The 13,695-nt window shown below is 42.2% G+C and overlaps 1 protein-coding gene across 3 annotated transcripts in view; it reads right to left on the bottom strand.

The window, feature by feature from the left end:
• FEZ2 (fasciculation and elongation protein zeta 2) overlaps window positions 1–13,008 on the bottom strand; it is a 42,278-nt gene extending 29,270 nt beyond the window's left edge. For all 3 annotated transcript variants that reach the window (XR_005988031.1, XM_041756902.1, XM_041756903.1), the window contains exons 1-3: window positions 12,712–13,008; window positions 8,336–8,444; window positions 1,450–1,566 (exon numbers count right to left, since the gene is read on the bottom strand). Coding sequence is in view for 2 of the 3 variants with exons in the window: in XM_041756902.1 (XP_041612836.1) it covers window positions 1,450–1,566; window positions 8,336–8,444; window positions 12,712–12,965 (480 nt within the window). In the remaining variant the exon portion in view is untranslated. The remainder of the gene's footprint in view (window positions 1–1,449; window positions 1,567–8,335; window positions 8,445–12,711) is intronic.
• Between the last annotated feature and the right edge of the window lie 687 nt (window positions 13,009–13,695).

Here is a 13,695-nt window from a genome sequence, read left to right as displayed (position 1 = left end):
CTTAAAAAACAGAACAGTATAAAAAATTGATATATAATGCAAAGAATTATCTCTATGGCAGCAAAATTTTCCTTTAACAGCAGAAAAAGAATTTCATATATTAATTCAATGGAAGATTAAGAGATACTCAAAAATTACTTGAAATATAGAAGCTCAAAAGAGAGGGGAAAAAAAGCTGCACAAAAGCAGGAAAATTTCAGAACTATGCCTTTCAAACAAGGATCTACTGTCATGTGCAACACTACTTGAATCTTACGATGGCACCTTGTACTGCTCCACGTTTAAAAGTTGAGAAAGATACAGAAGTGAGAACATAAAACCAAAAAAATCACTCAATGGTTAGAAAAAAATAGATCTAAGAGTTAAAAAAAAAAAAAGCTATTCAGAACAGAATGAATCAGCAAGCTTAAGATGTAATACTTGTACTGAGGAAAAAGAAGAGTAAATCTGAAGGAGGTGGGATTACGGTAATTAGCAAGATTTTCTAAAATGGGCATTGTAAAATAGCATAAGGGAACACTGAAGAAGACTACAGAATCTACTTCTCTAAGTCTTAGGAGCAGGAGCAGCTTATGGCACTCAGGCAGACAGATTACTGAGGAAAGGATGAGATCTCAGGGTCACGTATTTCCCTAGGATGTCATACTCCACCTCCCACAGCCCTCCACCCAATCATCTGGACTATAAGCACTGTACTCTTTCCAGGCCTAGAAGAATCCAACCACAAATATGATGACAGAGCATCAAAATGGCACATTTTTCACGGACTCTCCCTAATTTTGCCATAACATCTCTCTTTACTGACCTCATCTTTCCAGCCTAAAAATTTAATGCAGTAGTGTTCACAGTCAGAGTGGCCATGAGCATGTTATTTCAGGAAGGAGCTCTTGCCCCACATATTGACGATACAACATAAGTGGGAAGAGTATTCAGACAATGAGAAAGCTGATTCAAGTGGTTTAAATGAATACAAGGTTGACATTATTAGAGTATTCCACAGGAATAATGCTCACTTCTTTCTGGGTGCACAATATGTACTTCTAATAAGTGCTAATCATTTTCACACAGGCTTTTAGAGAAAGTAGGTAATTTCCACCCAGATACATTATAGTTTGCCAGGTCTTGCTAACGGTTAAAAAAAAGTACAAGAATTCACAGTATTTTTTATGATTTCAGTTGTAGCAATAATTCTTCCTTAGTAACCTGCTGCACTATTTTAACAAGGTACTATCTTGGAAAAGCTTCTGAACTAACATAATCCCATCTGCTTCAGATTACATATACCTTCTTCTTTTCTCAGTGGAGGAGTTAACTGATAAGCCTACAGAAACAGAAAAGGCAGGAAAAATAAGTAAATTCTAACAACCCATCACTTATTGCTGCAGTTAAGACACTGTTTTTGGGCTCGAGGTTCCCTTTTCCTGTCCTGGATGAATTTCTCCTCTATACCTGATCTGCAGTGAAGAGGGGCTCTTCATTAACGCAGGAGACGATGATTGAATGCATATCCAGCTGTTCTCTCAGCTCCTCATCGTCTGATGTATCAAAGAGCAAACTGTCACTTATCTGAAAGCAAAATAACCCACCGTGAAAATCAGGACATTGTGATCACAACAAAGTCAGTGTCTGGTAAAGGAGAGTCTTCCCTCGAAAGGGAGAGATGCTTACAATCACTCTGTGCCAGGCAGTGTGTGAAGTGCTTTACATATTCATCTCCAGCACAAACAGAGGGAACAGAGAATAAATATGAAATTGCCAAAGTGCTACATGCATCCCCTAATGCCCAATACAGACACACATTCAGTTGTTTTTTCCATGGGGAAGAGTATTATATATAGCAATTGTTAGGAATTTGTTGTGCTCGCTTAGGCAGCACATATACTAAAAATTGTTAGGAAGTCATAGGGAATTATAGGAGATGGTGGAGGGAGGTAATGGGTGGGCTGAGGTAATGGGTGGGTTTTTAGTTAATGATCTAACAGAACCTAATAGTAAGATTGCTTTGTGTTAAAATTCCACAGACAACATAAAGTTAATTACTTGCAGACTAACTTCTAATATTCAAGGTAAGATAAAGAATCATCTCCCTGGCAACTGCCCACAAGTGTCATACTTTGCTTTACAGGTGAACATCTCTTTTTCCAAAAATAAAATCTCGGTAGGTTCCAAGAACATCTTTCAATCTAACTGTGCTGGAAGTTTCCATTTGCCTCACTGCCATCTTCCACTCTGCCCTGTGTGGGCCTCAGGAAGCTGAACTTTATGGACTAAATCAAAGGATGCCCTTGACTTCTGGATTCTAGTTGTGTTAAAAACCACTGGCAGACACTGGCCGGAGACTGGCAGGTAGGAGCATGAGGGCTGGACATTTATTATGCTGTGTCCCTCCTGGCCAGACTGCCAAAAGCAGCAGATCCTGTTAAGGAGACCTCTCCCCCACAGCTACTCTCTCTAGGTTCTGGTAACTTCTTCCTCTCCTTACCTCTTCATGGTGCTAGTACTGCTTACTGTTGCCAGCCCTGAGTTATCACACCATGCCCATCTAGCTGGTGTCCCTTAACCCACCCACGCCAATCATAATGACCTAGAATTTATACTAGTAGTAATTGTAAAGCCTTACCTGGAAAATGCAGCAGATGAAAATGGACAAGTGATCATCTACCTATCATCTATCTACCATGACATGACTGTTCAGATGATGAACAAAACTAAAATTAGAACTCTAGTCTTCAGAAGGAATACCACTCACTGAGTTCCTGAAGAACAAATGGGCAATGAGAAACTATGTAAGAAGCAACCACGCATTTCTCTGAGATAGTATATAAAGAATAATATTTTACCTGAAAAAATTATCTTATTTGCCAGTGCAGAGGATATACATAAAATTGAAGACACAACTGAGGGGATGTAGGTCCCTACTGCCTCCCTAGTTCCTCATACAGGACTATCGGAAGTATAATGGTGAATACAACTCACAGAGTGAGAAACCTGAAAGGTTTCTGTGCAAGGAACCGCTGGTGTCCTGCCTTTCAGAGCATCAGGCTGGGAGAGAAGCCACACCAGGACTCTGTGGTCTATCCTACCACATACTGCAATTCCATGCTGTAGCACAGTGATGACACACCTCTTTATTCTCATCTTCACCATGCTATCAGCCTAGAAAAGGCCTAGACATGGCCTTCGGCATATCATAGTGATATGATATGTCACAGTGTTAACTGCGAACATTTAAACAGCCAATATAATGTGTAAAAGAAAGAACACTGTGTAAAAAAAAAAAAAAAAAAAAAAGATTCTAAGAGAAAAAGCCATCACATGGTAAAAGGATCAAGAATCAAAATGTCTTTTGAACTCTCATCAGCAACAAAAGAAGTGAGAAAAAAAATCCATGTTATTTCCATGTTTCAATAAATTTCAGCCCAGAATCCTATCTCCAACTAAACTAAAAATTAGTTAGGAGCATAGAATAAAGACATTTTTAGGCATTCGAGGTCTCCAAGTATTTTACCTCATACACCATTTCTCAGAAAGCTACTACAGAATAAGCTCCATTAAAACCAGGAGAAAAACCAGAAAGGAAGCAGACCTAGGATCTAATACAAGACAGAAGTTGGGGAATTGTTTTAATGATAGCAAAGTAAAGATCCCAAAATGATGGCTATGAAGCTCAACTGGAGAGTCACCAGATCAGATTACAACTGTTACTGCACAGGACATCGAGAAAAGCACAAGAGAAAGTCAGAGACACTAACAGATTCTCTGGTGTATGTCACTTATTAAAATGAGTTTTATAGCTTTGTTGAGACTGCATTTATGAGCTAAAGACAGCTTAAATAAACCACAAAAAGGCAATGAATATTACCCTAAGGGAAAGAAAATTACAGGAGCTAATTTACTCACGATGTGCCAAAATGGGTCAACTGTGAACATTTAAACAGTCAATATAAATGATAAAGACTAACTGAACCAAATATTTCGATAGAATGATATTGGGAAGATTAGGGAAGGGGAAGTTTTCGTGAGGGTTATGGTGTTGGGGCTAGAGGGAGGACTGAGAGACCTAAACCCTCATCCTCTGTATACAAAGTAAATGGGCAAAGTCTAAAGTCAGAAAAAAAATCAAGTAAAATGATAAGAGCATGTTACCTGTCAGAAAAAAACAGTTCATGGAGTTGAAAGTGGTTGCCTCTAGTAAGTGGAAACCAAGGATGAGGTAAGTAGAGCAGAAGCTTCTTTTTCACATTAAGTCCTATAATGAGTTCTAGTACTTTTTAAACCAATGCAATTAACCTTTTAATATGGAAGGTGAAAGACCAAGAGCTTAGGCTCTTGGTGAGAGAGAATGTTTGACTTCAAGATTATAGAGGTGGAGATGAAAAGTGCCACAATCTAGTTATAAGGGTGGAAGGATGATGGAGTAGATCCGACAATTATCTTCATGGATCCTTAAATTTCAACACTTCCCAAAATCAATTTTCACTATAACCAGAGGACCATACATTTATTTTTCCCCTTACAGACAAATCAAAGTTTTCATTTTAAAATGACTTCTATGAGGGCACCTGGGTGGCTTAGTCAGTTAATTGTCTGCCTTCAACTCATGTCATGATCTCAGGGTCCTGGGATGGAGCCCCCCATCAGGCTCCCTGCTCTGCGGGGAGCCTGCTTCTCCCTCTCCCTCTGCCTGCCACTCCCCATTTTTGTTCTCTCTCTGTCAAATAAATAAAATCTTTAAGGTAAATAAATTAATTAGTTTAGTTAAATAACTCCTAAGAAAGATATTATCTTCTTCCTGCCTCTACTCTTGAAGATAAAAAGGTGCATAAAACAAAGTCCCAGTCCTTGAATAAATGCTCATGGTAGGAGGAAGAAGACAGCACAGGAGATGTTCCTAAAGCAAAATGATTTAGAAGCCGTCTGCCCTATAAGCATATTCACAAATGGCACTGGATTTAGAATAGTTTTTATAGCTATTGCCAAAACACATGAGTGATACCAGTAAACCATTAGAATGAATTTCCATAACAACAGAAATAATGATCCCAGATCATCTTTCCAGGGACTGAGCCAAGTTCATTCCCCACAGAGATGGCATATGTTAAGAGCTAGAATCCCTTTCGGGGTTTGAAAACTAACCTTGGCTGTCATGGGTATCATTATTCACTCTCCCATTTCGGCATCAGTGTGTCTTCTCTTTGCCAAGCATTCCCATCACTCCTTCCTGTGCCAGGTTAGATACAGAGCTGGTGGTTCTATTGCCCTGTACGAAACTGAAGCCGCTTCAAATGGAAAAAATGTGCCCATGTGAGAATCTGGAAGGTACTAGTTGCCTTACTGTAGAAAGACTCCTCAAATTTAGGAGTTTGCCATTTAAAACCTGAATGAAAGAATAATTAAAAGCTGAAATGTGGCAAATGGTGGTTTTCCTGAATGTTTTTCTCATCCTAAAGCAATAGAAATATCTTCTCACTTCGTCAAGAAAAAAATTTCCCATAGATCCTGTTTAACAAATGGAATAATCTGAAGAATGCTTCCAAAGGCAAATTTTAACATAATTCAGTTATGGAAAGAATAGAGCACACAGTTGGCAATGCTAAATAAAATAACTCAGATTGAAAAAAATGTAGTAATATGCTATCTAATAGAAAGAGAAGGTTGTTTCTTACGTACTTCCTTGTTCTTCAGGAACTTAACATGTGCTACTCCTTCCTGAGGAAGAGCGTTCTAATTTCAGTTCTAGTCATCACCTGGGTAGTCGTGTCACAATGGGTAGATGACGGATGATCACTTGTCCACTTTAATCTGCTGAGCTTTCCAGATAAAGCTTTTATAATTAAGATCAGTTACTAGTACTAAACTCCAAGTCACGACTAATCACTACGCTTAGCTATACTATTACTCCGGCATTGAAAACAACAATCAAGGGACACCTGGGTGGCTCAGCGGCTGAGCGTCTGCCTTCGGCTCAGGGTGTGATCCTGGAACCCCAGGATCAAGTCCCATATTGGCTCCTTGCATGGAGCCTGCTTCTCCTGTCTCTGCCTCTCTCTCTGCCTTTCTCTGTGTCTCTCATGAATAAGTAAATGAAATCTTTAAAAAAAAAAAAAAGAAAAGAAAAGAAGAAAGAGAAAGAAAGAAGAAAGAAAGAAAGAAAGAAAGAAAGAAAGAAAGAAAGAAAGAAGAAAGAAAGAAAGAAAGAAAGAAATCAAAATGCAGAAAAAGGGAGCGACTTCCCAAGATGCAATGTAAAAACAATAGGAGATACACATTTTATTCAATGAAACTAAATTACTATGTCCCATTCATGCTGCTAATGCACTTCAATTTGAAACCACCATGAGGGGGATCCCTGGGTGGCTCAGTGGTTTAGCGCCTGCCTTCGGCCCAGGGCGTAATCCTGGAATCCCAGGATGGAGTCCCAGGATCGAGTCCCAGGATCGAGTCCCACATCGGGCTCCCAGCATGGAGCCTGCTTCTCCCTTTGCCTATGTCTCTGCCTCTCTCTCTCTCTCTCTCTCTCTCTCTCTCTCTCTCTGTGCGTCTGTCATGAATAAATAAATAAAATCTTTAAAAAAAAAAAAGAAAGAAAGAAAGAAACCACCATGAAAGGATCTCTTCTATGTATGCTATTTCTTAATATGTCAAACAAAAAAAATACTGACTGGCTATCGTGGACTTAGCATGATGTTAAATAATATAAAAAATAATTTATTTTTTAAAAAAGAACTTTCCAAAAATAAATAAATAAATAAATAAATAAATAAATAAATAAATAAATAAATAATAAAAAAGAACTTTCCATCATGGTCTCTGACCTTATGGTCTCATTGATGAGATTAATTCATTCACTCAACAAATACTTGTCTTAGTACTCATTATGTGCCAGGCACAGAGGTAGTTACTAAAAAGACAATTACAAAGATAGCTAACAGCAAATCACAATCTAAAGACAGACCCTGAAACACAGGATTCATAAGAGAACAAAGTAATGGTCTGAGACATGGACAAAGTGCTGTGGGGGCAAGCACCCAGGAAACCACGGAGCTAAATTCCATGGGACAGATAAGTCCTTGAAGATTTTCACACCCCACCGGTGTAACTGATTCCAAAGAGGGAGCTGCCTTTTCCTTCCATGCACGGATTGAGGCCATGGCTAAATGACCATCTGTCAGAGAGGCTGTGTATGGGGATTCCCCCCAAGTGAGAGCTTGGATTAAGTGTCCTTTAAAGTAGCTTCCAACTCTAAAATTGTATAATTCCATGAGATCAGCAAAGGCTAAAACAGTAATAGGAGGCTTCAGAGAGGAAGGGAAACTTGAACCAAGCCCAAAATGATAGCTAGGGTCTAAGTAAACAGAAGAGAAAGCATAAGGTATGTTGGCCTATTCCTTTTCACAAAACCTATGACAGGGCAGGGCAGTCAGCAGAACACTTTAGTGGGGTTAATAACTGGTAAGATACAGTAAGATTTCTGTATCTACTCCAATACTGAGAAATACAGGCAGAAGTCTATATTTTACTAGGAAATAATGGGCTGCAGGCTGTCCCGAGTCATATATTTAAGAAAATAGTTTTCATAAAACATTAACAATACTATTTAAAATACTGACAGCCCCATTGCATTATACTCTCAATTACACAAATACACTTAATGAAACACAGAGCATGCCAAAAGATCTGGCACGAGTTACACTGTTATATGATAAGGAACTTAAACAGGCTCTGAAACTTACATAACTTGGCTGTGTTTCTCGTCACCTTTAGATAAACCTAATGCTGTGATTTTCCACTTAGAACAATGACCTTCCTTCCTAAGCCCGTCCCCCAGCTGCCCCATCACCTGTGCTCACACTTGTTACTCAAGACACCTTCACTGTACAATACCAAGGAATCCACAGCATCCTCGGACAGTTAGCCAAGAACTCTAACATCTTTTAAAGGTTCTTCAATACAGGAACACATGTCATGTCCAGCAAGTCCTTAAATTCATCAGAAAGTTAACTCTATGTTGCTATTCCAGTACCCTCCGAGTCTCCTCAGCACACCAAAATTGTGCTAGTTAAGTTCAGAAAAAAATGCTGATCTTTGGTGTTCATACACAGGTGATGAAGACTGGCTAAAGATACAAGAGTGTGTGTGTGTTTGGGAAGAACTGGAGGAAAGTGCTAGCACGCTGACAGCAATGGAGCTAAGATGGCAACAGAGGGCCACTCCAAATGCTATGAACTTGGAAATAAGAGGCAACACAATGATTTGTGTTCAATAGAGAGGCTATTTTTTAGTTCTATTATCAGAATCAGCTATTCAGAAACTATTAGCTCAGTTCCTAACTTACCCCTTTTTCTGAGAGGTTCAGTGTAAGCAAATGCAAGGTTCTGGTGTGAGATGACTTCCAGTCTACAGGCATTACGTTTCCATAATTATCTGTCAGGGCGTTCCAAATCCTTAAAAAGAAAAAAACTACAATCAATGATAGTTAACATCCCACATGTCTTTTATTAAACAAATACAACTATAGTGAAAGAAAGAACAAGACATTTCAAAGCATAACAATGGAAGGCCTACTGTTTTCCAGAAAAACACCAACAAAGAAGAGCCTCCTAAACATGACTAAAGGAAAACCAGATAATTGGGCTGACAAGAAGAGCTGAGGGAAGACACAGTGGTATTAAAAACTCTCTCAAAATCGACAGCTCACATTTCCACTACACTAGGTGCCAGGCACCATCCTAAGCAATTTATATATATTAACTTATTTAATCCTCAAAAACAGTATTATGAAGAACCGTTATTACCCCATTTTAAAGATGAGGAAATTAAAATACAGGGAGTTCCCGTAATGTTTCCAGAGCCAAATGGGTAGTACATATGCTGCGTTTTACACTTATTTTTCTTCTGTAACTTCCAAACATATTGATCATTTCATAGGGTGAGTAATCCTTCTCTAACCAAAAATGTGTTGTCCTTTCTGGAGAAAGGATTCAGTCTCAATGTGAGACTGGAGTTTAATATCTATTTTGTAATATAATAGGCTAGGACAGATAAAATAGAGGAAAGAAAGGGGCATTCACAATAAAATGCACAAAGGTAGCCAATGCAATTACCCTTCCTTATTGTCAAACAGCATTTTCGGGAAGCAACAGAGTAAAACGAAAGGGTGCTTGATTAAAATTCAGGAAACATAGACTCTCGTTTCCATTCTTCTTCAAACCATAAGTCTTTGGCCATGTTCCTTAACCATGCTAGTTAAGAGCTACCCTTCTATAAAATGAGAGGCTTGAGTAACAGACATTGCTTCCAACTCTATTACTCTAAGCAGTATTTCAAATGAGTTGTACTAAGGAAAGTCCCAAGCCACACTGGATAAGGACAGCTAACTCCAACTTCATGACCAAAATTCAGATTTCAGTACCAAAGTAATCGCAGCATAATAAAACATGACACTGTATTAAAAAATGACTTCAGAGATATAAATGAGATTAAATTTAATTGGGTAAGTTAAACACTACATACATAAGTTATTTAATGGGCAGAAATACATAGATGTCACAAGGGAAAAAAAAGCATTAAATAACTGGGTTTTTTTTTTTCCCCAAGTGTCTAAGCCACTAAGACAAAAACAAGACCACTGGAGGCATAAAAATAAGAATGCAGGCTTAAAAATAAAGAAGCCATATACTTGATTTAATGAATTTGGGATTTGGTACTAAAGCGAAGTAATGGGACCATAAGTGCCAAAAACATAAAATCCCAAAAATGATGTTTGGCTTTGGAATGCATATTAGCCTCAATGAAAATGTGAACCCAAAAAGCTCTAGGAAACTGGCTCGTTTACCCAGCACATCTCCCATATGCATAGTTCATTTCTATTCTCTGTTAGAATCACAACCTTCTCCGATGCCAAAAACTCCTATAGAAGGCAACAAATCTGGACTGCTAAACTTCATGGGTTTTCTGACCCCTACCTTTCTGGATAAAAGATACTCAAATACTGAATAACTGACTATATACCTAACCCTGCTTAGGAAATCAAGTAGGATATGCTAGCAGGTGAAGACAGTCCAGGATTCGGGGACTGCTTGTTTGCTTCTCCTTAATTGAGGCTGGAAGAAGACAAGTGGAGTGGAATATTTCACCCAGTAGAAGAGACTGGGTGATTTTCACCTTCCAAGAAAGTGAAGGACAATTAACAGTCCTCTATCTCCACCAAGGTCAGAACAATTATAGCAGGAAGGACACAGGGCTGACTTAAGTGAATGATTTCCAGATTTCTCCAGAACAGACATGAATTGCCTTTATCCTTATCATAAAGTATTACAATCAGTCATAAACAACCAGCAGGACAGCCCTTTTCCAGGGAGATCAAAGTTCTGTGACATGGAATCCTACATGATACCCTTCTAAAGTAAAACCAGTAGCAGATAACTGCAATGCAGAGTTAGCCAAAACTAAAAGTGGGGCTCAGAGAAATTAAATAAAGTGCCCTAAACCAATGCAATGTCTGAGTGAAAGAATTCTCAACTCTCTCTAGTGAGAGGAGCAGGGCCATGAGTCTTTGGCCATGTTCCTTAACCATGCTAGTTAAGAGCTACCCTTCTATAAAATGAGAGGCTTAAGTAACAGACATTGCTTCCAACTCTATTACTCTAAGCAGTATTTCAAATGAGTCGTACTAAGGAAAGTCCCAATGCTCTTATCAAGCAATGGAGAGATTTATGTAACAGAAAGGGGGCAGTGAGCAGTGACCAGCCCGGCCCCTGGAGAGAGAAATAGACAGGTTACACATTCCAAAATCAAGAATCATGCATTCCTACCAACATATCATCTACTAAAAACCATTATCAAGAGTAACAAAAAAATTTTTTTAAGTTTTACATCACCCTAAAATTTAAGCAGAGACTAAAATAAACTACGTTCTAGACAGCACAGGCAAAGCAAAAATAGGGAACCTTAGCATTTGTGTACAAACCACAAATCTATTCTGAGGAGTTACGTCTGACAAGCCCAAATGCATCATAACTATCATTTTTTAATTCAGAAGATGTCCTGAGTCCTAGTGATTCAGAGCATCTAAATCTACATATATATATAAAACTATCTTCTCTAGGAACAGACTTTCCAAAATGTCATCTTCTGCTACTGGCTGCATTCGTGCATGTGCAAAATCCAGTCATAAACTCTTCCCTCCACACTGGGTGGAACACTGTACACGGGTGCCAATGAAATGATATGGTCCCCAACCTAGCTGGGGTGGAACACCCACTAAGTCATGATCACAGGCCCTCATCCCCCCGATCCCTCTTCTCAAGCTTCCCACCATATTCACAGAGGAAAGGAGGCCATCAGGCGGGAAGGCCCTTTCTATGCCTGTGGATCCTTCTCTCTCTCTCTCAAGAATCCTTCCCTAACCTCTAATCTCTCCATTCCATCAAGGCTCTAAAAACCCATCCCTACCTATTCCACAGTGTTTATTCCATTCCTTGCACCCTCAGCTTCCCCAGACCTATACAATATGCTCAGCTCCTTTGCTCTCACCATTCCTTTTACAATCTTTTGGGGGTGAAACCGTGGTACATAATCACAACCCATTTTTAGACAAATTATAACTGGGGTTCCAGAGAGTCAAAGTGCCCCCTCCCAGGCACTCTGCCTCCCCCTTAGGCAGCTCTCACCAATCCCTATCAATGTCCTATCACTGCACTTATATGATTGTATAATAACTACCTGTTACTGCATGCCTTGTCCCACCAGACTAGGAGATCCTTGCTATTAATAACCACAGCCTTTCTTTCGTTTTTTTTTTTGTTTTGTTTTGTTCTGTTTTTTTGGTTTTTTTGTTTTTGCCTCTGTGGGGATCTGCACGCCACCTGGGCTCTCAGATGGAGCCAATAAATTCCTATGGCATAAGTGCTGCTTCAGCGTTGGTACCTTTGCACGTGCCACACCAGCGAGCTGTCATGCCAGCTAGACTTTTCTTCATCTGCCAGGCAAACTCCCACTCATCCATCGGGATCCAGTTTTCACATTTCTTTCCCTATGAAGTCTTTCCTGCCTCTCCCACACAACCCCTTTTAAATCTCCTAGATTAAAAAATAATTTAAAAAATAAGTAAACAAATCTCCTAGGTTTCGCACGTTATGTCCAGGACAGCATTTGTCACACCCACACCAAATTATCTGTTGACAAATCCAGGCCCCTTCCTACGTTGTGCCCTACGAGAGAGGGGTCCGTGCCGTCACCTGGGTCTTCCCGGCGCGAAGCAGCCCCTGGCACTAAGCGCTTAAATAAAAATAAACGCTAGTTGGACGAAGGAGCGGCTACACGGGTGCAACGTCTAACTCCCGGCTCCGTGGAAGGAGGCTCCCTCTGAACCCCGCCTGGGGACGCTGGGTTTCCAGGGAGCGGGAGCGGGGCACGGGACCAGCGGGAGGGAGCGCAGGGGAGCGGGGGATTTAAATCGCAGCGCGCGCGAGGCCGAAAGCCCCAGGGAGCGCCGCGGGGCAGGAAGGAGGGCGGGGCCTCGCGGGCCCGGGAGGCGGAAGGAGGGCGGGGGGCGGGGCCTGGGGCCGGAGCCCGCCGAGGCTGCCGAGCGGGGGCCAGAGGGCAGGGCGAGGGCAGGGCGAGGGCAGCGCCAGGGCAGCGCCAGGGCAGCGCCAGGGCAGCGCCAGGGCAGGGGAGGCTCCCGCCCGCTCCCGCCGGGCCCGCACTCACTCGTCCCCCTGCAGGAGGCTGCACTCGGTGATGGGCCGCACTGCCGCCCTCGGGGGCTCGGCGCCCGGACCCGAGGGGCGGAAACACAGGCTCAGCTTCTCCTCCAAGCTGCAGGCCAGCGCCGGGAAGCCGTCGCCTCCCCCGCCCGGCCCTGCGCCGGCCTCGGGGCTCGCGTTACAGTTCTCCTGGTCCTGGAGGCTCCGGGCTGGCTCCTGGAACTCATAGAAATCCTGCCAGTCCCCGTCCGCCGCCATCGCCGCCCGGCGCAGTGGCGCGCCCCGCCCCGCCGAAGGCCCCGCCCCGCAGGCCCGCAGGCCCCGCCCCCGCCGTCGGCCCCGCCGCCGGCCCCGCCCCGCAGGCCCGCAGGCCCCGCCCCCGCCGTCGGCCCCGCCGCCGGCCCCGCCCCCGCAGGCCCGTAGGCCCCGCCCCTCCCCGCAGGCCCCGCCTCCTCCGTCCAGCTACCACGTGGGCCTGTCCGGGCCGCCCGGCCTGGGTATCTTTCCCTTTCCTGAGCCTTCTCCCAGGTGATTGCGGGTCTCTGTAGAATGGAAAGCCTTAATTACGTCCGGTCACTTCCTATAGTCTCTATCGACCAGGAATAGCTTCGCTTAGTGGGAAACTGGCCTACATGTGACTAAAATAAAGGGCTTCTTTAAACTTGCACCCTAGTATCACAGGGTGCCCCGAGTAGGACCGGCTCCTTTTGTGACTTTCCAACCAGAAGAACAAACAGAGCCACTTGGAAATGCTTAAGTCTTACCAGAATATTTTACATCTGACACGTTCAAAGCACTTTCTAGACCCTGGGGAATCTACAAAGATGAATAATTATATGAATTAATGTTTGCAAAGTACTTGAAACGGCATTGGAGAAGGTAACTGAAAAGACGTACCTGCCAGTTGACCCAAGGGCTAGACCCAGGCACTGGAAGTCTCTTCACCCCCCTCCCTGTCCTTGGAATGGGGTTCCACTTGCCTTTCCTG

The sequence above is a fragment of the Vulpes lagopus genome, chromosome 5 (assembly GCF_018345385.1).
Source record: "Vulpes lagopus strain Blue_001 chromosome 5, ASM1834538v1, whole genome shotgun sequence".
In the NCBI taxonomy this organism is placed as follows: Eukaryota; Metazoa; Chordata; class Mammalia; order Carnivora; family Canidae; genus Vulpes; species Vulpes lagopus.
Note: the sequence above shows the minus strand (reverse complement) of the source record. Positions and strands in the feature narration are given on the sequence as shown.